The following is a 24,045-nucleotide window of genomic DNA, read 5'->3' on the forward strand; positions in this document are numbered from 1 at the left end:
CACTTATTCCCAGGGTTAAATGTGCAATCTACCCCGCCAAATATAGCAGCACTGCTGCACCTGTGAACTGACCTGACTCATTTCTGCTTATTTGAGATCGTTAATGCCTCTTTGAAACCAAAGCCTAAGTGCCGCTGCGAAGTTACATAACTTATCAGAGAATTTGCCAGAATGATTAATCTTGATGACATTAGTTGGACATTTGTGGTTTGAGTGAAATATCTCAACAACAATGGGATGGACTGCTTTGAAATGCTGTACACATGTTCATGTCCCTCTCAGGATTATAATAACTTTGGTGATCCACTGACTTAATCTGTTTAATACTGTGGTTAATGACCAGATACCTGCAAAACTAATCAGATTCCCAGCAGCCTTAGCTGTTCTTCATGTTTAGTGCTAATGAGCAAATGTTAGCATGTTAACTCACTTAATTATGGGAAATATTACCCCAGGACAGCATTTGTCTTTGTGATCATGTTAGCATGGCTGTAGACTCTTACTATTATTTAACACTAACAATTATTAGAAATATATTATTGTTACTCATTCCTCTTTAATCTGAAGGTCTGCCATGCTCAGATTTTTGATAGAGCTGGGACTCTTTTAGCATTAAACTTTTAGCATTAATTTGACGTGCACCTTTAGATGATACTGGGGAGATAGATCCATGTTCAAATAACCTATATTTTTTTCGTAATCCTGCACCACACAAGTGTACAGAAAGAGTGCGTTCCTCTCTCTGGCAGGGTCATATTCGTTGACATACGCTACGCTGACGGACACTCACAGCGACCAGACGGGCATCAACAGTGTTATCCATAGATCTCATTTTCCACCCAACCAGTCTGACTGCGGGAGCGTCGGCTCTGAGCTTTGCAGGTCTCATAGATGTCATTGGTGACAAAGCCGCTCTCCCTGTCCGCACATGGCACATTCTCATAATCGTCACACTGCGAGTCCTGGCGAGGAGCACAGGGGGACTTTGTCACAATGTCTGCTGGCATGCTGCTGTCCAGAGCTGTGTGAGGCAGTTTGGTAATGTCACTAAAGGCATATGGTCCTTGTATGGCGTAAGGTGAAGCTGATGTTGTCTTCAATGGCTTTGTTCTGCTGGGGCAGGTTTGTGTGTCCGTCTTCCTCCTGAGTGTGAAAGAAGCGGGGGCGTCACCACTCAGTTTAGTGAAATGACCACTTCACAGGCCACATAAAATGAGACAACATATTTTCTGCAACCAAAACTGAGTAAATACTTGGAGAAGAGCTGCACTGATGAGCCATATTGATAAATAAATATCCCCAAAATGCACTAAACACATATGCATTAATTTCTTCTGCAAAAAACAAATGAACAAAAGAACATTATCTCCTCTAAAATGCTGTTTACTATGCCATATTATTACTATTATTATTACTCTGCATGCAGAAAAACAAAGCTTTACACTTGTTCTATATTCTCAGTGTGACATTTACCTCTTAGCGTGCTGTTTGTAGCAGAGGAACCCAGCAGCTGCAGACAGTAGCAGCAGTAGAGCAGGAATAGTTGCATAAAGGATGTAGGATACATACAGGCTGTTGTCTGAGAGAGACACTGAAAAGGAAAGAATATTACTTTACTTATCTTAAGAAGACTTCTGAACATGACCTTTATCCGTGAATAGTTTTGGCACGTCATGACTCTGTACTTCTAACATTCATTTGTAGTGGTTTTCCCTGAAAACAAAGGGCATTAACTCAAAGTATCGAGAATAAAATGTATTTTTTCTTTTCTTACCTGATGACTCAGGCAGTCCTATTTTTATCCTCTCACCACTTTGTGTAGTCGAGAACAAGTTAGGCCTCACAGATGGAGCTGGAACCATCAGAAAACAAATGAACATCGTCAGTACTACATGAAAAGGAACAATATGACACATGACATTGTTTATCTAACCACTGCAGATTTTAACTGATGTCTACGAAAAGAAACGAACAAAACATGAGTGTATGATTTGAAATATTGTGTACGATACATTTCACATAGTACACCTCATTGTTTGCAATTCCCCATTTAAATTTCCTCTTTGTTATATGATGCGATCACATGCATCTCTATGCAAATTCAGCCAACGTAGCCTATTTGAGGTATTTCAGAATGTATATAAATACGTGTTGCATCAGGTATGAATACATGTCGATACATTTTATGTAAAACTTAAGATTTTATTCCTGAATAACATCTTTGATGGAAACAGTAAGTTATTTGCAATAAGGCCTAAATACATCTAACATGTAAGGTGCTACACATTAACCTGCTGTTAATACAAAGTAAACAACCCAAATCTTAACACTTTGACTACTAGAGGTCCAAATTTAGACAAAAGGAAGTTAACATTAAATGTAAGTGATAAAAAGTAGTGATGTGGTGGTTTGGTCTGACTTTTCTTGAACTTGTGTATAACTTGAATAAACACATCTTTTATATCCCACAGAAACATAATGCCTACATGGACAGTATGTGTGGGGTAGTCAAGTGTCGTACCTGCATGTGCTGTGTTCCTTTCCTCAGTAAATATGGGTACTTTTTCTGCAAAAGTGAAAACAAGTATTTAAGACGTCAGCATTCAGCCATTCAATTCCATTTCACCCCCAAAATGGATAGAAAGTTCAAGCTACACATCAGGAAGAACCATTGGAAAAAGGAGGTGGAAGTCATTAACCAAATAAAATGAGCACTAGATAACATTCAAAGGCTTTTAAGTGCCTTAAAGGCCTAAAATTAAATTCACATACAGTGGGGCAAAAAAGTATTTAGTCAGTATTTAGTCAGTATTTAGTGCACGGTCTCCCACTTAAAAAGATGCGAGGCCTGTAATTTTCATCATAGGTACACCTCAACTATGAGAGACAAAATGAGAAAAAAAAAAAAAAAAAAAAAAAAAATCCAGAAAATCACATTGATTTTTAAAGAATTTATTTGCAAATTATGGTGGAAAATAAGTATTTGGTCAATAACAAAAGTTCATCTCAATACTTTGTTATATATCCTTTGTTGGCAATGACAGAGGTCAAACGTTTTCTGTAAGTCTTCACAAGGTTTTCACACACTGTTGCTGGTATTTTGGCCCATTCCTCCATGCAGATCTCCTCTAGAGCAGTGATGTTTTGGGGCTATCGCTGGGCAACACAGACTTTCAACTCCCTCCAAAGATTTTCTATGGGGTTGAGATCTGGAGACTGGCTAGGCCACTCCAGGACCTTGAAATGCTTCTTACAAAGCCACTCCTTCGTTGCCTGGGCGGTGTGTTTGGGATCATTGTCATGCTGAAAGACCCAGCCACGTTTCATCTTCAATGCCCTTGCTGATGGAAGGAGGTTTTCACTCAAAATCTCACGATACATGGCCCCATTCATTCTTTCCTTTACACGGATCAGTCGTCCTGGTCCCTTTGCAGAAAAACAGCCCCAAAGCATGATGTTTCCACCCCCATGCTTCACAGTAGGTATGGTGTTCTTTGGATGCAACTCAGCATTCTTTCTCCTCCAAACACAACAAGTTGAGTTTTTACCAAAAAGTTCTATTTTGGTTTCATCTGACCATATGACATTCTCCCAATCCTCTTCTGGATCATCCAAATGCTCTCTAGCAAACTTCAGACGGGCCTGGACATGTACTGGCTTAAGCAGGGGGACACGTCTGGCACTGCAGGATTTGAGTCCCTGGCGGCGTAGTGTGTTACTGATGGTAGCCTTTGTTACTTTGGTCCCAGCTCTCTGCAGGTCATTCACTAGGTCCCCCCGTGTGGTTCTGGGATTTTTGCTCACCGTTCTTGTGATCATTTTGACCCCACAGGGTGAGATCTTGCGTGGAGCCCCAGATCGAGGGAGATTATCAGTGGTCTTGTATGTCTTCCATTTTCTAATAATTGCTCCCACAGTTGATTTCTTCACACCAAGCTGCTTACCTATTGCAGATTCAGTCTTCCCAGCCTGGTGCAGGTCTACAATTTTGTTTCTGGTGTCCTTTGACAGCTCTTTGGTCTTGGCCATAGTGGAGTTTGGAGTGTGACTGTTTGAGGTTGTGGACAGGTGTCTTTTATACTGATAATGAGTTCAAACAGGTGCCATTAATACAGGTAACGAGTGGAGGACAGAGGAGCCTCTTAAAGAAGAAGTTACAGGTCTGTGAGAGCCAGAAATCTTGCTTGTTTGTCGGTGACCAAATACTTATTTTACAGAGGAATTTACCAATTAATTCATTAAAAATCCTACAATGTGATTTCCTGGATTCTTTCCCCCCATTCTGTCTCTCATAGTTGAAGTGTACCTATGATGAAAATTACAGGCCTCTCTCATCTTTTTAAGTGGGAGAACTTGCACAATTGGTAGCTGACTAAATACTTTTTTGCCCCACTGTACAAACAGGTAAAAAATCAATACAGACATTTTTAGATTATATAAATTCAAAATTAGTTTTTCAATTGCAAATGTATCTTTTTAGGTTGCTGGAGGGCAGAGCATTACAGTAATCCAGGCAACCAATATTAAAATTGCCTTTTTGCCGTTTTAGTGATGGCCTTTGTAAAATAAAACTCAGATTTCACAGAAACTAGAGCCAAATAAAACCAAGAGTGGCAAATGTCATGTAATTCCCAACACTGCACAGCGAGGAACAACAGCATGCTGTCTGTGATCTACTGGCTCACCCTCTGCGTATTTGCAGACAAAGTTGTTCTTGGAGTTGCAGTTGTCATCGTTCCACTGGAACAGGAAATGACCTTCTTCGTCAGGTGGTGCTGAGGGCTGGTGGTACAGAACCGCACACATCTCACCACCACACGATGGCTCATCCCAATGCCAGTTCCTGCAGCAAATGAGAATCAGAAATCCAGACTTGTATCACAATAAAATTAGACAATCTAAACTGAATTGTTTTACTGGTATTTCTATTTTCAGTGTGCGGTGTCCCTTGAGATCCCTCATACTGTTTCAGTGATGCAGCCAAAACATATGAAAAGTGAAATGTTTTAAAAAAAAAAAAAATGACAGAGACCTGAACTTGGCCTTGCTTCCATCCAGCCAATAGTACTGTGAGGGGCAGCCCGGGCTTGTGGTTCCTGCCCTGTAGCGCTGTGGACTGCGGCGGAGCCCGATCCAGAAGTCTCCATCTCCAGCCTGCAGCTGCTGTATGAACCTCTCCATCAGTTGCTGCTCACTCTCTGTTTCGATGCTCAGCAGCTCGCCTCCATCCAACCTGCAGGCCTGCCTGGCGTCCTCAAAGGTCAGCCTCCGCCTGCTGTCCTGGATGTAGGACACCTTGTAGCATGGTCGCTCTGTGCCACGCCGACAGATCCGTTGGCCTGGACACCACAGTCAGCATCAGGGAGATAATGAGATGATAAATGCAGGGTTTTCTGTTTTCTCAAGACCTCCTGTAGCACCCATGTGGCAGGAAGATTAGGAACAACCCACAGTATCGTGCACAAATTAGGAACTGCTCATTTTTCCCCACAACATGGATACAGTAAACCCTGTGGTAGTGAAATTATAGTATAAAACCTATGTTTTAAAGGGCTTGAAAAAGATGATGTTTTTCTAGGCTGTTCTTGAACCAGTCAAAATAGGTTCGGTGCTGTGGTGCATTGTGACAGACAGCGACAAGAAAAACTTGAAATATGGAGTCTGGACACTCTGAAATGCAGTGGCATGCTGAGGTGGCACAAGGAGTCATTTAATTATTGACTTAAGTCGTCAATTATGGCTTTTCACAATGAATCTTCATCGTCTCAAGGCACTGATGATAATCTTTATTTCTAGTATGCCAACTAATAGGGAGACAGACAGTAGATTAAAACAGTGGCTCCCAACTTAACTCTCTGCTTGTGAAAACACAAAGTCTCCTCTACCTGTGACCCCTCTTAACAGACTGAATGTAGGAGTTGAGAAGAAAAATTGTTTCTGTCTAAAGATTTGGGCGTCTGTTGCATATTGCAGTCTGTAAAGGTCGCATAAATATTGTTTTTATCATTATATTAAGCAGCCTAGTTATTGTTATAGTAGCCTGCTATTACCATATAGTTTTAAAGTTATCTTAACTATGCGACCTCCTGACTTCAGACCAGTGATCATCTGAATACTTTTGTTGATGCTCCTTTTTCCGCCACATCACGTGCGTGCTGCTGTGCTGCGTTTGAGTGCAGCCTGTTTATCTCCATAATTTACATACTGTGTGCTTTAGGCGTCTTTACGGTGGTTCTGGTATCAACCTCGCTACATTAAAACCGCTTAAGTAAACACGAAAATAAAACGTGTCGTGTGTTACAGCCATGTTCAGCTCTGCATGCAAACTTTTATTCCTTTACTTTTTTTTTTTTTTTTAATTTGTCGGTAAGTTGCAGTCTTAGTTTGTAAATAAAATACGCAGTGACACACAGTCTCAGCAGAGTTTAAAAGGAGAGAGAGAAGCTCTTACCATTTATTTTAGAAGCGGGTCCTGGGTGGAACAACACGGCGATCACGGTGCCAAACAGCGTCATAAAATCCATCTCTACATGTTCACCCGAGTGTGCTGGACAACTGCGCTTCAAACCAAGTGTAAACTAGCTTGTTAGATGATGATCTTCAGATTTCCAAGCTCTGTGGTAAACACAGGCTAATGCTAAAGGCAGCAGAGTCTGTCCAGTCAAAAGTGGGTCGACTGGTGAAGGCGTGCATATGGCGTCTGGCTGAGGGAGAAAAAAAGCAAAGTGAGGGAGATAGTCCAAGATTTTTTCTTTGAAAAAGAGGAAGTATTGTCGCTTTTCAGTGTTTTTTCTCCCTCTACATGTAAACTCAAACCACTGAGCTATACATTTTACATGTGTGCAGTCAGTGTGCAGCCTGTGTCCCCTTTTATTAAATTGGCAAAAGCCTATTTCACATATAGTAATGTCATTATAATGGAATGAATAGAGCCCCTTGTGCTTACACTGTGTATCATGCTCCCTGTATTAAAATCAGGAATGACTATCCCATTCTTATCCCACCACACACAAACACACACTCAGTGATTGAGTGCTGTCTGGGGGAAAACAACTCAGAGGAGAAAATGAAGCAAGAAAGCAGGAAAAGAAACAAGGTTGACTTCAAAAGCTTAAATGGTGCGTGTTAAAGTTACAGATCAGTTTTTCCTTGTATTTGTCTGGTAAACATGGTGATCTCCTGTGATGTGAAGTTTATATACCATATGTCTGAGGTGGCTGCTGAGCCCAACAACTAAAAAAAACAACAATAAACACATCTGAATTTTCCAGTAAAGCCAGCCTAAGCATTTAAGAGGAAACTGACTCAAAGCACTCTGTGAAAACACCACACAAAGAGAGACAAGAGCAAGGACACAAAACAAGATTTGGACAAAGTGAGAGATAAAGAGCAAAGGGGTGAGCGAGAGAGAGAGAGAGAGAGAGAGAGATTGTCCATGGAACAGGAGAGCGTGCAGAAGAGGAAGAGGAAAGAGGAAAGGCTTTTTTTCCCCCAGAACTATACTTCCTGTTCATTGCTTTGGTTTGGTTTCCAGGCACTGCGGCTTGATTTCCAGAATATGAATGATTGTGAAAGTCGGGAGCAGTGGTGAGGGTTACGCAACAAAAATAAATCATTTTACTCTGCTTAAGCCAGTAAAATCATCAGACTAAATCTCTCCCTGAAGGACTATGAGGCCAACATGTTAAGCGGAGGCCTGCTTCAGTCATGGTTGAATGAATGCACTGTTGTTTTTTCGTTTTTGTTGATGATGATGATGCCTTAAAAAAGAACGCCATCACCACTGCTGCAGCACATAGTGATCGCCTTTATCCCATATCCTAATGGGAGTGGTCTCCTCCAGGATGTCAATATACCCCTCCACAGGGGGCATAAGGTCACTGAGTGATGTTATGGTTGTATTGCTATGAAAATAATGTGAATCAGAAGTATTTCCTCTGCAGTGAACAGATATTAACCCAACATCCTATGGAAGGTTTTGTCACCCGTCTACTTACCAGCCCAAAAACATTTCTAATTGCATTCACACATTCCACCAAACAACACACGAATTTCACTAAACCTTTCACCATTTCCCATGAAAATGAAACCCTGGTGTCAACTCTCATGGCACTCTAAATAGAATAAAAAAAACACACACACACACACCTCCCATTTGAAATATGTCTACCATAAATGCTCTGAAGACTAAAAGACAACTGTCAAAACAATGACGCTCTGTCATGCTGTGCTCTTTGTGGGTGTCTCCCACCTTCCGGTCTGTTTATTGCGGGGCTGTATCTGCAGCCCGTGTTGTTGTGTCAGGTACTGCAGCACAATGTATAGACATGCTGAAAGATTTTCATCTGGAGAGGTTATTCCAAGACATTAAAGAGACACGTGTGGATCCCACCACAGCTGCGGTTTAACCTCCTTTTGTTCTGTGTGATTGACCTTGGAAGCAGGCTCGTAAACATGAGCTCCTCTCCACGAAGAGCGATGAGAGGTCAGACAATCACACACTGTTGTTCTGTGTAGGTCTGCTGTCTACTATCTCCCTCCAGGCCATCTTTGTTATCAGACGGAGCCTCTGGATGCTTGTCATGTGTGACCTGGAGTGATTTTTCCTTGTTTTGGTCTTTCAAAGCCTCCAAAGTTCATTTACAAATGCAAATATTTGTCATGTCATTGTAAGCTGTGACTGTGTGTTACAAGCACAGCCCCCGTTGAGCTTTTCCCGCATCATCAGTGTGTTTATTGTAACACACTGGCAATGGCAACAGACTCAAAGATAATAGATAGACAGGTAAAGATAATTTCACAATGCAACTTTAATGTTGGACTGTATATAATGTGCATTTGAAAAACGTTTGAATGTGTGACAAATGGTGCTCAGCCCATATGGACTTACACTAGACAATACTAGACAGCAACAGCTCCTGTGGGAAGGCCTTGTTTTCCATAAACACCTCCTCAGGATTAAGGCAGACACATTGTCATATGAACCTACTTTGGGGCCCTGAGGCAAAAATTAGCCAATGGGCCCTATTTACCCCTGTATCTTCCACTTTCTGTGCAATTTGTGCCGTTTTTCTATGAAAGAATACATCCTGGACCCAGATTTTCTCTGTGGTAATGTAATAAAATGCAAACTAATTTAGCAATATGCAACATATTGACACAGTTTTGCACTAGTCATGATTTTCTATTTACTGTAGGTGGCTTTATTTTTGTTTATTTGTTAATTCCAGATTACCTGTTTGTTATCTGTTTACTGGAATACATGTCTATTGGAAAACCAAAGTCTTTTAGACAGAGACAACAAAGCAGTTGAGCTCTGTCTAAGTTTGGCCACCAGATGACACCAAACTACTCATTAAGTAATGACGGAGCAGCATCTCCACTTGAGTATTTCCACTTTAGATAGACAGATATATACTTTGTTACTGCCACAGAAATGTGTTGCTGGTAATTGTTTGTTGGCTCAGTTCCAGTGCGATAAGAAAGAGAGAGAAAAAAACAAACCGTTGCAACAACACACACAAGAAACACATGAATGTGAGAGCATGTACACTACTCACAATAAGTTAGGGATATTGTGAGAGACTCAGTGGATGTCATACATACGGTGTTTGTTTCACTTCAGAGATTTTTGGGATAGGGAGGCTCACTGTGTACAGTGTGCCTTACATATTGGGGCCAATACCAAAAAATACTAAAAGACAACCCTTTTCAATGTGGCATCAATTTCAACATTCTGTGGGTACAAAAAGCTGGTATTGTCACAGTAAGTCATTCCAAGTTCATCATTCAAACAGCCATGAACACACGACGTCACTTAACGGACGAGCAGCACCACCTGGCCATAGCGTGCCTTCGGGTCGGTGGCAGGCAGTCAGATGTTGCTCGTGAACTTGGTGTGTCTCAAAGTGTCATCAGCAGACTTGCATCAAGACACAGAACTACTGGCAGAGTTCGTGACAGACCCAGGAGTGGAGCCCCACGAGTGACAGACCGCAACGATGACCAGTACCTAAGGACCTATGCACTCAGACATCGTTATGCAACTGCCACACAGCTGCAGGCCTGTTTATGAGATGTGAGGGGTACTAGGGTTTCCAGACAAACCATTCGCAACCGGCTCCACCGCTTTTGCTTGAAAGACTGCTGCAGGTGACTCCACTGACACCAAGACACCGCCGTGAACGTTTGCAGTGGGCACAAGACCTTGTGACCTGGACAATGCAGCAGTGGTCTACCGTCCTGTTCACTGATGAGTGTCGGGTCACCTTGCATAGAAATGATGGTCGTCAGCGTTGCTGGAGAAGGTGAGGTGAGCGATACGCCGAGGTCAACATGGTCCCCAGGGTTCGCTTTGGTGGAGGAGGTGCAACAGTCCGGGCAGGCATCACCAGTCAGCGCAAAACAGATTTGGTTATTGTAGATGGCTCAGTCACTGCACGTTCTTACCTCAGAGACATCATAGAACCCATCATCATCCCCCAATTCCGCCAGCACATCCCCAACTTTCTGTTCATGGATGATAATGCTCCACCACATCGTGCCAGAATTGTCACAGCTCGACTTCAGGAAGTCGGAGTGCCTCATATGGTATGGCCAGCAATGTCCCCTGACCTGAACCCCATAGAGCACGTCTGGGACCAGCTGAAGCAGAGATGGATGATCGTACCCCACCCCCACGTGACCTGGCAGAACTGCGTGTAGCACTTGTGGAAGAGTGGAGCGCATTGCCTCAGAACAACATCATGAGGCTAGTGAGGAGCATGAGACGTCGCTGTCAAGCTGTCATTGCAGCAAATGGTGGAAACACCTGCTACTGACATTGTCAATTTTTGTTATTTGGGGCTATCCTTGTTATTGTCTAAATTTTTGGGGTAATAAATATTAAACTAATGAAAACTGTGTTTCTTCTCATTCATTATTAGTAATATCAAAGGGAACTTTTACTTATTTCATTAAAATTCAGACCAAATAGGAAAAGCACTCATGTAACTTATTGTGAGTAGTGTACGTTATTTATGCTGATTTATATTTCACCCCTACATTTCAGGGGGGAATTGTGTCCTTTTGTGGCACTACATTAATAACTGAGTTACTAGTTAATTTTTTAGATTTACATTAAAACATATCCAGTAAGATAAAAAATACAGTATAAAATACAACACAGTATCAAAGATTTTTCATCTTTCTTGCTGCATTAATCATCACAAGACCCTTCCGATTTATATTATAACTCTTTGGAGGAGCACGTGTCCTAGGTTGGGAACCACTGGACTGAAATACCGAACTTTATTTAGCTTAAAGTAGCTACAACAGCTACATACTGCCATATATAATTTCTGTTTCTGCTTAACCAGTACTTTTTATTCTACACCTTTGATTAATTACATTTGCTGATCATACTTCTGTAGTTTTACTTAGGCTGAGTAGAATTTTGAATGCAAGACTTTTACTTGCAGTGGAGTAATTAAACAGTGCTGATTTGGTACTTTTACTTGTTATTATCAAACATTTAAAGAATTAAAGAGAAAGACAAATAAAAAAAAAAAAATTTTTTCCTTGTAGGCAAAATAGACAAAAACTCCTCTGCAACTTTGACGTGTTGCAGCTGTTTTTAGACATATGTACCATTCAGTTAGTTGTCTATGTGATATGCCACATTCACCCCCTCAGGGGTCATTAGCTACATAGATCTGCTCTACTGTACATGCATACTGTGCAGCACTCTCCCCTCACAAGCTTCCCAGTGTATCCTCTTTCTTCCAAACTAAATCTGTGTCCTGCCCTGGGACTTGTTTTCATTGTTTCCTAATGTGATTGTGTGTCAGTAACAACTGCCGCTCTTGCCAAAAGGAACCAGTGAAGATGTTCACCAGTCAATACTTGGCTTATCTTATTGAAGGAACACTTAATTCCAGGACAATGATATGCTCTTTTCCAAAGTTTGCATGGTATAAACTACGGATTATTAGCAGGTTACATGATTATTTATAGTTATATTATATTATTTATAGTTTACTTGTGTTTTATCCTGAGCCAATGACTGATAGACAGGTGAGCATCATTTTGTAGACATCTCCATCCAGACATTATCTCTGACCCTGCGGCCAGAGAGATTAATGAAATGGAGAATGTGATTAGAGTGCAGAAGAATGGACAGCCAGTTGTTTCCAAACAGGTTTCATTGGAGGTAAAATCCTCAGACCAGACTAGACTACACTGCACTACAGAGACTGTAAAAGAGTGACGCATCTCAGGATAGTGTAACAAATGTCTTCTACCACCATGGGCACTTTGGAAAGTACACTAATGCTGCTTTTCATTCTATATTTCTGAGGAACAATGGGGCTTCTCAGTTCAACAGTAACAGTTGTGGCCTATAGCTACTGTGTAGAGACTACCTGCAATGCAAGTGTATGGGCACAATAGAGGAGAGGTTTGGCATGCAAGGGAAATTAACAAAGGTTAGTCCTGGTTGGCTGAGTACTTCATAGCTTGTGGCGAGCATGATCACCTTTCAAGCATTCATGGTTTTTCATTCTCAAGACACGAATGCAGTGCAGTCAGTATCTCAGTTATTAATAACAGAGATTAACAACACAATGCAACACATTTGTCTTTATAGTCATTATTTTACCAGTAGCATTTCAACTGTAGTCTGCTGATTGAGTACCTGCAGGTTTTTACAAACGGTCAATTGCTCATTGATGAGAGTGTATGTTAATGAATGAAGTTATTTCCCTGAAGTACAGCAAGTTAATTTACCAGTCAATATGTATATTGCATCCAAACTTCATTTGCCTCAGCGCAACTGGCCAACAACTCTAACTTTCACCTCCATTCCACAGTAATCACTTTTGATGGAGAGAAACCTGAAACAGCATTTGCCTTTAACCTGAGGGATCTGTTTCCAATCCCACTGACTCATTAATCTGCTGGGTTAAGAAGATCTGACAGTGAGCCCTGCCAGGAGCTGCTGCTCTTGAGAAGTCACGGTAGAAACATGAAGAAAGTGTGCACACTGTGTGTATATCTTTGTGTGACTGTGTGCGTGTGTGTACATAGGGGTCTATAATTAGTTTAAGGGAGGGCTTGAGAGTCACACCTCTATGGTTTTAGGTGTCTTTAGGCTGTCAAACACTATAAAAGCCACACTGCACCACTACTTCTGTGACACCTGCTCAGGTACCAGCTAAGGTAAGACCCTTCTCAGGTTGTCACATGTAGATATGAATTTGAAAATTAGTTGATTTGACATTGAAACATTTTAGAGATTATGAATCAATAGAATAATAAAATATCAGCAGACCCAGTTAGGAAAAACTAAATTTGCAACAGAATTTAATAATGAAAATTATAGTCAGCCCCTGTTTTTTCTAAATAATCACCAGCATTTTTTTGCATCTGCTCTAACTCAGTTAAAATACTATTTCAGTGTAATTTTCTTGGTTTTTAATCACCATTGATCTTTCTCCATCTAAATACAGGACTAATCAATATGACTGAGCCTTGTTCAGACAGCATGACTCTTTACCTTTGTCTCCCTCTGCTGGTTGTGCTCCTGCAGCCAGCTCATTGTCTCTACAACTGCTCCTCTGAGTATGAGAGGACCCCAGGTAAGTTAACTATTACTCTCACTGAGCCAGATCGTTTTGCTTTGTAAGGCATTCTACACAAACCAGAGCAGAGGGCATTTGTGACGACAAAGACAAATGAGAATATTGCTTTTTTCCCCCCCAGCTTTTTGTTATCTCTGTCTCTGCACCAGCAGCAACTGGATCATCATATTAATTTCCCTCTGGCTCTGATGGAAACAAAATATCTCACAATACTAAAACATAAATGATCAATCAATCCTTTATATCTCGTTAATTTTCTCTTTGCTCGTCTTTCATAGACAACTCAGACCTGACGGTTGACTGTGGCACCAATATGATCACCCTGGAGATCAACCTGTGCACGGCTCAGTGGGCAGGCTTCAACACCACTGACTTGGCTCTGAACGGGAACCACAACACTTCAGAGTGCCAGGGCTCCATCGACACCAGTGTGGACCCTCCAATCATCCGTTACCAGCTTCCGGTTAATCACAGCCAGAGTAACCCCTGTCGCCAGTCTCTGCAGGTCAGAAGGTGTTAGGAAGAGGATGTTGAATAGACACGCAGTTCCAGTGGTTTTACTGCAACAGAGATTTTAGATTTTATGATTTAAGTGGCAACATAGAAGAAGGTCATGTAATGAAAGTGTTTTTGTCTTGTTTAGATTGTGGATGAGGACCCAGATCCTGCAGGTCCCTTCAGCAACTTCTTAAATATCCAGTCAGTGATCATCACTGGGTACATTGACACACCCAGATCTGACCAGGGGGTGATCAGCTACTCCACAGACCTCTACTATCACTTCTCCTGCCGCTACCCGCTGGAGTACCTGATCAACAACACACAGATTGTGGCGTGAGTAACTGTCCACCTTAAAAACCCTACGCTGTGAAAAAGATGATTACTTAAGCAAGTTGTACATTAATCTGATTGCCTTTGTCTGAGGAAGCACATGACATTAATATGTACTTTCCATGATTTTTTAGCTCCTCTGTGTCTGTGGCGACAAGCGATAACAATGGAACCTTTATCGATACGCTGAAAATGGGTGTTTTTAATGTAAGTGCAAATTGGTGTTCAGTTGCCTTATACGCTGTAAAATCACTATTTATCTTGACTTGTTTACTCTGATGTCTTATTTCTCCAGGACACTGATTACGGCTACCCATTAGTGGTTCCGTCAACAGGACTTGAGCTACGATCCAGGATCTATGTGGAGATCAAGGCTGTTAACCTCACAGGAAAGTAAGCCAAGCCCATTTGGATAAGTGGATGCTCATAGTGAATTGATTAACCTGAAAACAAATATTGAAATAAAAGTAGGAACAGTGTATTCTTGTAACTCAATGGCACGCTGTCCTGTGTTTGTTTTGTTTTTTAGTTTCCATGTACTTCTGGATCACTGCTTTGGTACACCAACTGCTTACAACATGTCGCAAAGCGAGCAGCACAACTTCTTCACTGGGTATGGAAGCACACATCATTAGTGTAGCTTGTTAAACATATAGAAAATGACATAACTTCCATGACTCTGCTCTCCAATAGCTGTACAGTGGACTCAAGGACAGCCGTGACAAACAATGGCCTTTCTAAGGCTGCCCAGTTTAACTTTGAGGCCTTCCGCTTCGTTCAGCACCGTGACCAGGCAAAGTCCAGCATCTATCTGCACTGCATACTGAGACTCTGTGAGCCCAGCAAATGTCAAGAGCTGCTGTCTGTAAGTTGAGCTGACTCTGATTTCATTAGTGGTAAAGCAACTTTCAAAGGACAGGAAGTGTAGGGAGGGACATGAGCAACAAAGAGTTTTGGAGTGATTGGAATCAAGGATGTTGTGGTTCATGGTTAGCACCTTAAACCCCCAGGCCGCCAGGGCACCTCAGTCTGTCTTCATTTATTATCATCCTTCATCTATTTGTCAATTTTATCATTAAATAAAACAAATGATCATAATAATAATAATATAATATCATAATATCTTAAACTTAAATTGTTGTATATTGTAAAGCCACAGTTTTACATCATATAACATAGATGAAACTAAACCAGACTGGACCTTTGTTTTGTTTTTTCCAGGGCTGTAGTAGGAGAAGAAAAAGATCTTTGACTCCTTTTGGAGAAGAAAGCAGTGATTCTGCCACTGTTTCAATTGGACCTCTTTACACTGCCGCAGAAGGTTAGACACAATAAGAAACTACAGCACTGCAGTGAAGCATGATAAATGTTGTTTTTCGCTGACTCTCTTTCTTATCCTCCCCTCCCACAGACAGGCCGTATGCAGCTGCCTACAGTGAGTATATTTTGATCACATTCATTATTCTAGAAAAAAGTTCAAAAGTTTTTAAACATTTTTTGATTTTACAGCCCAAAAAGTAATCTCCAGTAATCTCCCCCTGCATGCATCAGGCAATGACGTGGCCCCACAGAGGGATGATGTGAACGTGACGGGCCTGGTGGTTGGAGTGGTGTTTGGCACGGCTGCTGCTGTCTTGCTGGTTCTGGGTGGCTGGTTTGTCTTGAAGAAGTTTTATTGGGTGGGTGGATTACGTCACACCTTTGACTGACAGATCAGCTGTCAAATCCTCTTCATTATGTGCCTCAGTAATTATCATATGTTCTTGTCAGAAGACCGTAGAAACCAAGCAAATACACTGGTGCACTGGCTGTAGCTATATTTTTTTACTGTCTATACTTACTGCTTCAGCATTCATTCATAGGCTTTGAAGGAACAATCACACTTGAATTATGTGTAAAAAAATAAAAAGAAACATTAACTTTGTAAGCAATTAAAACAGAACAGAATCATTTTAATTTTTCATCACAAATTTGCTTTTTTTATATACACATTGATGACTCTGAACAGTCTGCCCTCTGGCAGTCTTTACAGTTTTTGGGTATCTTGTACAGAATCTATATTCCTCTGCTTAAAATACTAAAAATGTGTTTTTGAACACATTAGAAACTGCAGTATCTATGACAGACTTGTTGCTATGTTTTGTACAGTTTCAAAATAAAGTTTAAAACCATATTGGTGTCACTCTGTGGTTGATATACATATATATATATATATACATATATATTAAAAAATACTAAGAGGTAATTTATATCATCGTCAACTTTACTCTCCTCAAGCAGCATCTTTTTACATGGTACAGTACACATTCAATGGCAATTCCACACTTATTCACATACAGAATGAAACAAACGCATCAATCAAATCCATAAATTCACAAATATTTACAGGCTACTGGTACAATGGCAAACAACAAACCAAATTCATGGACAAGAATGTAAGTCAAATGAATCAGTTTAATGTGACCATTGATTCTTTTAACATTTACGGAGAAAAGTACTGTTGCTCCGTCACTGAACTGAGTTCAGAATGTCTTGGATCAGTGCAGAGAGTTTAACTGAGAACTCCTCCTGCAAAGAGCTTCCTGGCTGTATGGACGAGGAGGAGGAAGAGGCAGACAGGCTGGAGCCTCCCTTGACCTCTTCCAGCCCCTGAAACAGCCTCTCCATGCGGGCTTGAAACACTTGGCTTTGCAGGGCTGCATTTCTGCAGAACCGCTCCATAATGGCTGTCACTTCAGCCTGATGAGGATGTGCAGTTTCTAGCAGAGCAACGAACTCGGCTTTGAGAGCCCCCACTCTGTTTTGTGCCTCCACCCTCAGTGAACTGACTTCCTGTCCCAACCTGGAGCTCATTTCCTGCAGGAGCGCTGTCTTAGCTGCCTCATCCTCACTAGCACTGATCTCTTTCAGATGCTCAATCACTCCAATGGCTTTAGCGTGGAAGTCGCTGATGATGTCTGCCACCTTGGAGCTGCTGTGCTCCAGGGTTTGGCTCATCCAGTGGTAGGCTTCCTGGAGTAGAGCTGGGCTGGCCTCTGCCTGGACCTCTGCTGTCTCCAGCCCCTGCAGATAGAGGCTCAGCTGGCCACACAGATCTTGGGTGTTGCTGCTGAGAGAGCTCTGGAGCTGCTGGGTGAGGGGAGCCAAGCGCTCCCTAATGCTGGCCAGGGTGGAGCTGAGATGCGCCGGAGATGGGGACAACCTCTCCCGTAGCTCGGCCAGCTCTTGGCGCAGACGTGCGCGCAGACGCTCCGACTCCATGTTGAGTTTGCGTTGCATCTCTTCTGCTATGGGGTTTTTGTTCTGATCATCTTGTCTGTAAAGGCCACTGTTGTCTATGTGGCTCTTGTAGATTTTACTGAGCAAACAGACACAAAAGCACTCCATTAGTAAGTATTTTGATATTTATTCTCCTACATATATATTATCCCTCAACTTGAGTGTATAGATGCAGATTCATTTCAGGTCTTTAACTAGTTTACAGTATTTAGTTTAGTCAACTTACACCACATCCTTTGTGAGTTCTGTCTTGTCATGAGCCTGGTTTGCCTTTGAATCAGTCCAGGTTGCCTCCCTGGGGCTACGATGGAGTGGATATGCTAGAGACAAAGAAAACATACATGAAAAAAAGTAATACATTGCAAAATAAAAGGTATGAAACAGTACTGAGGAGCGATGAATACCTGTGGTTGTCACGAACGACATGGCGAAGATCACAACTTTTAGATGCATGTTTATCTATCTGTGGAGGGACAGATGAGAGAAATGCATAAGAATTTCATATTATAACAAACAAATTGCATTTCCATAAATTAGAATTACATTTCCATAAGTTATAGAAAAAGGTGGCTGGCCTTTACCTGAGGATCATGGGTCTGCAGAATGACTTCTCCACTCATCTGACTTATAAAGGTCCTTGTTATCAGAGGTGCTGCCCAAACTCTGCCTGTGTCAACAGTCAACACGTGGAGGTTCAGAACACAACACACATATACACACAGAGCTACACACACACACACACACACACACACACACACACACACGGAGTGTGGACATGCCAATAGAGTCCACTGTTGAACTGTCATAAAACTTAACAGCATTCTTGCAGCAATGGTTTAAGGACATGATGTTATGTCAGTGAGGATGCAAAACTTTAAGATAGAGTCTCAAAGTCATAACACACTGTACTTTGATAAAAACAGACTGATGGAATTAAAAAAAAAGCTGCAATAGGATAGGAATATAATAATAATAATAATAATAGAAAGATATCGGCTAACTCAGGCTTTTTCTTATTCTGAACAAAAAAATTTGAAAATGAGGTAGAAAATGATTAGAGTAACCCGAAACGGTTCAACAAGTTCAAGTTTGTGTGTCCAAAGCCAGATAAGAAATGTGCTTTTTACGTCAAATACCCACTTTGCCAGGAACCAGAACTAAATGAATATTTACTATGGGGTCACTTGTTTCGCCAGCAGTGTCTGTTGTGGTTTTTTAAGCATTTTGCAAGATGTGTGTCTTTTTGTGTTTAGAGTGGCGTAAGAATTCCGTTTTGAGCAGCTCATGGAAACCTGATTATCAAGGCTTTTTTTGGATGCTAGAAATCAGTAGTTTACACACAAATATTTGTGCTGCTAAGAAGGACAGAACAACTCAAAACTACCCAAGTAAACACTGCTGATTTTGCTAAACTCTGTGTTCTATCTTTTTACCACCAAAACAAGAAAGACGCCAATGAACAAGTCAACTTGGAGCGAATTATTGTTTCATAATGTTAAATTACAGTCAAATGTCTCTGGATTTCTTGATAAAATGGCTTCATATTTCCAATTATTTCCTGTCTCTGAACTTGTTAACTTGTAGTCTAATTTTGAATGCATTGTGGAAGTTTTTGCGCCAGTGACACAAATATGTGGGTGAAAGTTGAATCCAGTCCAGTTAGATAAGCTGTGAGACGTCATTGGTGGATCATAGTCCATGGTTACCGTGATGAAATATGTAGGTTAATCCAGTTACCCAAAGTCCAAAATTTATTTCAATACAATAACAGTGTAGAGTGAGTAAGACTTTGATTACTGTACACAAAAACAACATTGCTGACTGCTTTCTGCATATATGCAGTTGATTATTCAACACTTAGTAAGATTAAAATACAGTGTGCACTCAGAGGGCTTTGCTTACACAAAACCATGGGTGTCAATGCATATGCATGTACAGTGAATTTGCAGTTGTGTTTTTAGATCAATAATCAATACACTTTACATCACAATAAGCTAGAGCTGGTTTCCTTTGAATATGGAGCAAAGGGTAACAATCTTACATTTGTTATTGACCACAGGCTTGCAGAGATTAACATCAGATGAACTGTATGCAGGTCAATGGTTTCCATGACAAATAAAAAAACTTTAATTGTACATGTACAATGTTTGCCAGTTCATATACAACATGTATATGAATTACGAAATTACCAAATAAATTTGTATGTTTGTACCACATGCAGGTTAATAAATGTATATGTGACGCATGTTTTTGAGCTGTACTGCAATTATACTCAGATAAGGAAAAGTAAAAGATAAAACAGACATTTATTGATGTAAATGTCTGTTGTGAGCCACACAGACCCTGGCCATAATCTTATTTTGCTCTCCACAAGATTGCAAGCCAATATCAACAAGTAAACACAAATGAACAACAGTATCAATGTTCAATGTGTGTTTGTCTAATTACAAGTGAAACGTGAAGTTGCAGCTGGCTTGAGCAAATATCTGAGCTTGATGTGTGAATTTGAATGTGAATTTAGCAGCTGCTATGACGCAGCTATATAGACCCCTCTGAAGCAAAGCTGTGCTGATGTACACAAGGAGCCAAATCATTAATCAGTTTCATGGTAGGACTGAGAAGAACAAATGCAGTAACGTGACCCAGCCGCACCAGGCAGCTGTACTCTCTGTTTCGTGTTGCTTTCCACCAACAGCCAGTCCCTCCACTGTCACTGTCACTTTACCCCGCAGGCCTCATAAATCATTCAGCAGGCCATTGAAAGTTATGCAGACTAACTAGCCCACTACTTACCTCACAGCTCAGTCTACCAACAGATGGATCAGGTCATGTGTGCAGAACTACCGCAGACAGGAGAAGTTTATCAAAGGGGCGAGACCGCTACAGCATCTTCATAGCTACTTTCTTGGCCATGACCAAAACATGGCAGGTAACCAAGAAACTATTTACAGATCCTGGATGAAGAATTGAGAAATTTTACCTGGGAAAGAGCTGAGCTACTTGTGACCAGTCATTTGTGTCGGCAGGTGGACAAATTAACCATGCTAAGGACATGCAGATGCAGGAGTTTCAGGTGTGTGTTGTGTCTGAGTGCTATGCTCTTCACTTTGGTTCATGGAGACAACTTCAGTCAGCAGTTCCTGGAGGCGTCGCCCTGCCAGCCAGGTAGGCTGTCCTAACTGCACACAATGATCTTTTAATCACATGACAGGAAATGAACTGGTGTTTGACCCATACAGATGAAATGTTTTATCACATCAGCTATTGCCTCTTGCAGTAAATGTTTTGAGACGGTAGTGATCTTTTGCAGGATAAATGACATGTTGGTGGTGAGTTGTTTTCAGAAAACAGTAAATGTTTCAGATATAACTGTAAATAAAATATAGTTTTGTACTGTTATAGGATAGCTCTGCAAAATGATTTCTGGTTTCTTCTTCCACTTTCTGTGGCTTTCTGTCACTGCTTTTGTTGACAAGCGGCAATGACAATAATAACTTTTGCATTAAGCTGTGTAATAAGCTGCATATCTTTTATTGTTTGCTGTAGCTTGTTGTCTTACTTGTTGACTGTTATCTGTATATTTCAGGTTTCTATTGCCCTTTGGGGAGCTCCACTCCTGTCCCCTGCCCTACAGGAACCTTTGGGCCAGCTGCTGATGCTGTGTCCATAGACAGCTGTCTGAAGTGTCCTCCTCATCACTACTGTCCTAGACCAGGCCTGCCTGCTCCCCTGCCCTGTGGCCCTGTAGCTCAGCAGCATCTGCCTGGTCAGGACACTTGCATCTGCCAGGGAGAGGGACAGAGTTTCCAGGTGACAATGTTTTTTCTTGCGGTAGCATGATCAACCCAGTCATACCTACAGCATGTGATCTTGTGGTCTTCATTTTCATGTCAACACCACCATCTTCTTTTGTGCTAGTCACCCACGTGCGTCTTTGTCCCTTGAGCTCCCCCTTTATTCTATAAATCCAAAGAAGAACTCGACTTCTCAAGCCTATGATTTTTTTCTGTCATTCTTGAGTCCTTGGATATATTTCACACATTAATATGAGAGTAACTCTCACTGTCTCTCAGAAACTTTAGACTGAACAATCTGTAGCTTCAAGCTGAAAGAGCTCCAGATCAGGTTCCCTCGCAGTAGGGTCTTGTTACCTAGTCGGCTGCAGCTTGTGCAGGTGTTGAGCCCTCTACTCACCAGCTCATAATAAGAGGAATGAGATTTTTTGCTTTGACTGTTGCATGAGTGCTAGTGTGAGAATTATTGTAGAATGAATGAATGAAGGAAGGAAAAAGAAAAAGGGACCAGTCAATTTAGGAAGATAGATAGGTAGATAATGTTTGAACCCTGCGGCCTTTCCTGCAGACCAGTGATGGACGCTGCCATTGTACTATTGGCCACCAGCCCACCAACAACGGAGATGCGTGTGTACACAAACTGTACGATGTCTGCAGAGACGGAAAAACACGTACACAGTATGGAGACTGTCTGGACAAATATCAGTGGTCACTTCACTGTCGGCAGCAGGTCAGACTTTGTGCAATCCTGTCACACACAGACACGCTAAAGTAGAGCAAAGGTAATTGGCATGTCTTCCACAAACGACTCTTGACTCATCCTGAATATTTGTTTGATCGATGCCGGAGGATTTTGATAGACACAAAACTTAAGTTGCAAACTGTGATCAGTTTACAGAGCACACTGACAAAGTATGCTATATAGTCATAGACAAGGCTAATGAGTACAACCCAGATGTCTTTGCCCTTTCTTCCATGAACCTGACAATAGTTTATCTGGCACAGGCCTGTATTAGTCCCACTTAATATTTAACCAAAGACTGCTTCCTCTGGCTGTTGGTTAGCAAGGCCTTCACTGTTCTCCCCAGGCCGTGTTTATTTTTGTCACTGTCATCCATGACCTTACACCTACTTACACACACAAGCCGAGCACAGGCTATGAATGCAACCAGTTTTTAGATGATTTTTAAATTAAAAATACACACATACAAAAGCCGGTCCAAGCAGAGAGAAAAAAGAACATATATTATTATAAAAGAAAATACCCATTTTGATATCAAAACTGGTTAGAGTTGATGAATGAAACCTTTTGGCTAACCCAAGCTTTGCATTGGTTACTGTCCTGCAGGTGTGTCAATCTGCAGAGGACTACCGAGGCTATGATGGAGAGCTGGGTCTGTGTGTTTGCAGAGAGCCTCCTGGAAGAGCTGTATGTGGAGGCCTATGCAGGACAAGGCCAGCTACTGAACTGAAGCTCCAGTGCCAGTCCAGTGAAGAAATAGAACTGGTGTGGAGTTATGAGAGCCATGTAAGCTGCAGATTTACGTAAACACGCATGCACAAAAGAAATGATACTGAAAGAAAGCATCCTCTCTAAAGCACTTCCATTTAAACTGTCTTAGAATAAACATAATGAATAGTTTGAGTGACACTACCTGGTCAGACAATGCATACAAAACCTTTATACAATGGTGTTTTTACTGCATCGGGAGTGAAAGCATAAGACAAGTGTCTCAGCGTTGCAGTGACCTACTAAAGAAAACACTGTTATTGTGTGTGAGCAGGTGTCGGGCATCTCAGGCAGCGTGCTGGAGACGATTTTTAAACAGTGGGATTCCCAGGGGACTCTTCTGTGCAACAGGCATCTCAACTCCTCACATCCCGTCTACATTGTTCAAACAAAAGGTGGAGAAACACACAACCACACAACGCACAAAGTGGCTCTCTCGCCATTTGTCTCTCACATCTTTCTCCCTCTCTCTTTCGTCTGATTGCAGAGGCAGGCTTCCTCGGCCTCCTCAGTGGCCTCCCAAAGGAGCTACAGCAATTGTTTCCTGTCAGCACACAACAGGACATTCAGAGCTCAGCTGGTTCGTCACAACAATATAAGATCATTTGATCAGCAAAACGCAAATAACAATGAATATGTGAGCGATTTAACATGCTTCATAATTAATTACAACTGCAGTGATGAAGGTCCTCTGCTGTTGTTTTTTTAGAAGGACAAACTGACGTTCTGTGGGCGGTCACCAAAGTTGAAAATATCAGTCATGGACGTAGTGAAATGAATTCTAGCAGCAGGAAGGGAAACAAGGGAGATATCAAGGAAGAAGTGAGCAAAACAGGTGAAACGGGAATTCTGAACCCCACAACGTGTCTCCATTTGGGCGACATCATACTCTTCACTGTCAACACGCGTCACTATCCTCAATATGATCTGTAAGTCAGATGCTGGGTGTGTTTTATCCATTTTATCTATTTTTGCTGCAACAAGTCTGTGTTTTCACTCGCTTTAGATTTTC

General features: G+C 41.5%; 3 protein-coding genes across 3 annotated transcripts; 1 reads left to right on the top strand and 2 right to left on the bottom strand.

Moving 5' to 3' along the window:
• Window positions 1-557: 557 nt before the first annotated feature.
• On the bottom strand, window positions 558-6,690 carry laynb (layilin b). Its single transcript, XM_070829548.1, has 7 exons — window positions 6,452-6,690; window positions 5,033-5,339; window positions 4,686-4,843; window positions 2,522-2,566; window positions 1,775-1,852; window positions 1,474-1,591; window positions 558-1,143 (listed from the first exon to the last, which is right to left on the bottom strand). The coding sequence occupies exons 1-7, from the start codon at window positions 6,522-6,524 to the stop codon at window positions 816-818; spliced, it is 1,107 nt and encodes a 368-aa protein (XP_070685649.1). The 5' UTR covers window positions 6,525-6,690; the 3' UTR covers window positions 558-815.
• A 6,832-nt stretch (window positions 6,691-13,522) lies between these two features.
• LOC139200571 (zona pellucida-like domain-containing protein 1) lies at window positions 13,523-16,159 on the top strand. The gene is made up of 10 exons (XM_070829898.1): window positions 13,523-13,616; window positions 13,898-14,124; window positions 14,263-14,453; window positions 14,585-14,657; window positions 14,746-14,843; window positions 14,980-15,063; window positions 15,144-15,315; window positions 15,672-15,771; window positions 15,862-15,885; window positions 16,002-16,159. Exons 1-10 carry the CDS (start codon window positions 13,523-13,525, stop codon window positions 16,157-16,159), a joined length of 1,221 nt encoding a protein of 406 aa, XP_070685999.1.
• A 313-nt stretch (window positions 16,160-16,472) lies between these two features.
• LOC139200435 (apolipoprotein A-IV) lies at window positions 16,473-18,362 on the bottom strand. The gene is made up of 4 exons (XM_070829731.1): window positions 18,311-18,362; window positions 18,134-18,192; window positions 17,956-18,049; window positions 16,473-17,808 (listed from the first exon to the last, which is right to left on the bottom strand). Exons 2-4 carry the CDS (start codon window positions 18,180-18,182, stop codon window positions 16,959-16,961), a joined length of 993 nt encoding a protein of 330 aa, XP_070685832.1. The 5' UTR covers window positions 18,183-18,192; window positions 18,311-18,362; the 3' UTR covers window positions 16,473-16,958.
• Between the last annotated feature and the right edge of the window lie 5,683 nt (window positions 18,363-24,045).

Source organism: Pempheris klunzingeri, chromosome 4 (assembly GCF_042242105.1).
Source record: "Pempheris klunzingeri isolate RE-2024b chromosome 4, fPemKlu1.hap1, whole genome shotgun sequence".
In the NCBI taxonomy this organism is placed as follows: domain Eukaryota; kingdom Metazoa; phylum Chordata; class Actinopteri; order Acropomatiformes; family Pempheridae; genus Pempheris; species Pempheris klunzingeri.

Coding starts and splice junctions, on each gene's coding strand:
- laynb (XM_070829548.1), bottom strand. CDS start 6,524: ATGGATTTTATGACGCTGTTTGGCACCGTGATCGCCGTGTTGTTCCAC. Junction 5,340..6,451: donor ACCCGCTTCTAAAATAAATG/GTAAGAGCTTCT, acceptor TGTGGTGTCCAG/GCCAACGGATCTGTCGGCGT. Junction 4,844..5,032: donor GGAAGCAAGGCCAAGTTCAG/GTCTCTGTCATT, acceptor CATTTGCTGCAG/GAACTGGCATTGGGATGAGC.
- LOC139200571 (XM_070829898.1), top strand. CDS start 13,523: ATGACTCTTTACCTTTGTCTCCCTCTGCTGGTTGTGCTCCTGCAGCCA. Junction 14,125..14,262: donor CCTGTCGCCAGTCTCTGCAG/GTCAGAAGGTGT, acceptor TGTCTTGTTTAG/ATTGTGGATGAGGACCCAGA. Junction 14,658..14,745: donor TGAAAATGGGTGTTTTTAAT/GTAAGTGCAAAT, acceptor TTATTTCTCCAG/GACACTGATTACGGCTACCC.
- LOC139200435 (XM_070829731.1), bottom strand. CDS start 18,182: ATGCATCTAAAAGTTGTGATCTTCGCCATGTCGTTCGTGACAACCACA. Junction 18,050..18,133: donor GTCGTTCGTGACAACCACAG/GTATTCATCGCT, acceptor CTTTGTCTCTAG/CATATCCACTCCATCGTAGC. Junction 17,809..17,955: donor GAACTCACAAAGGATGTGGT/GTAAGTTGACTA, acceptor CTGTTTGCTCAG/TAAAATCTACAAGAGCCACA.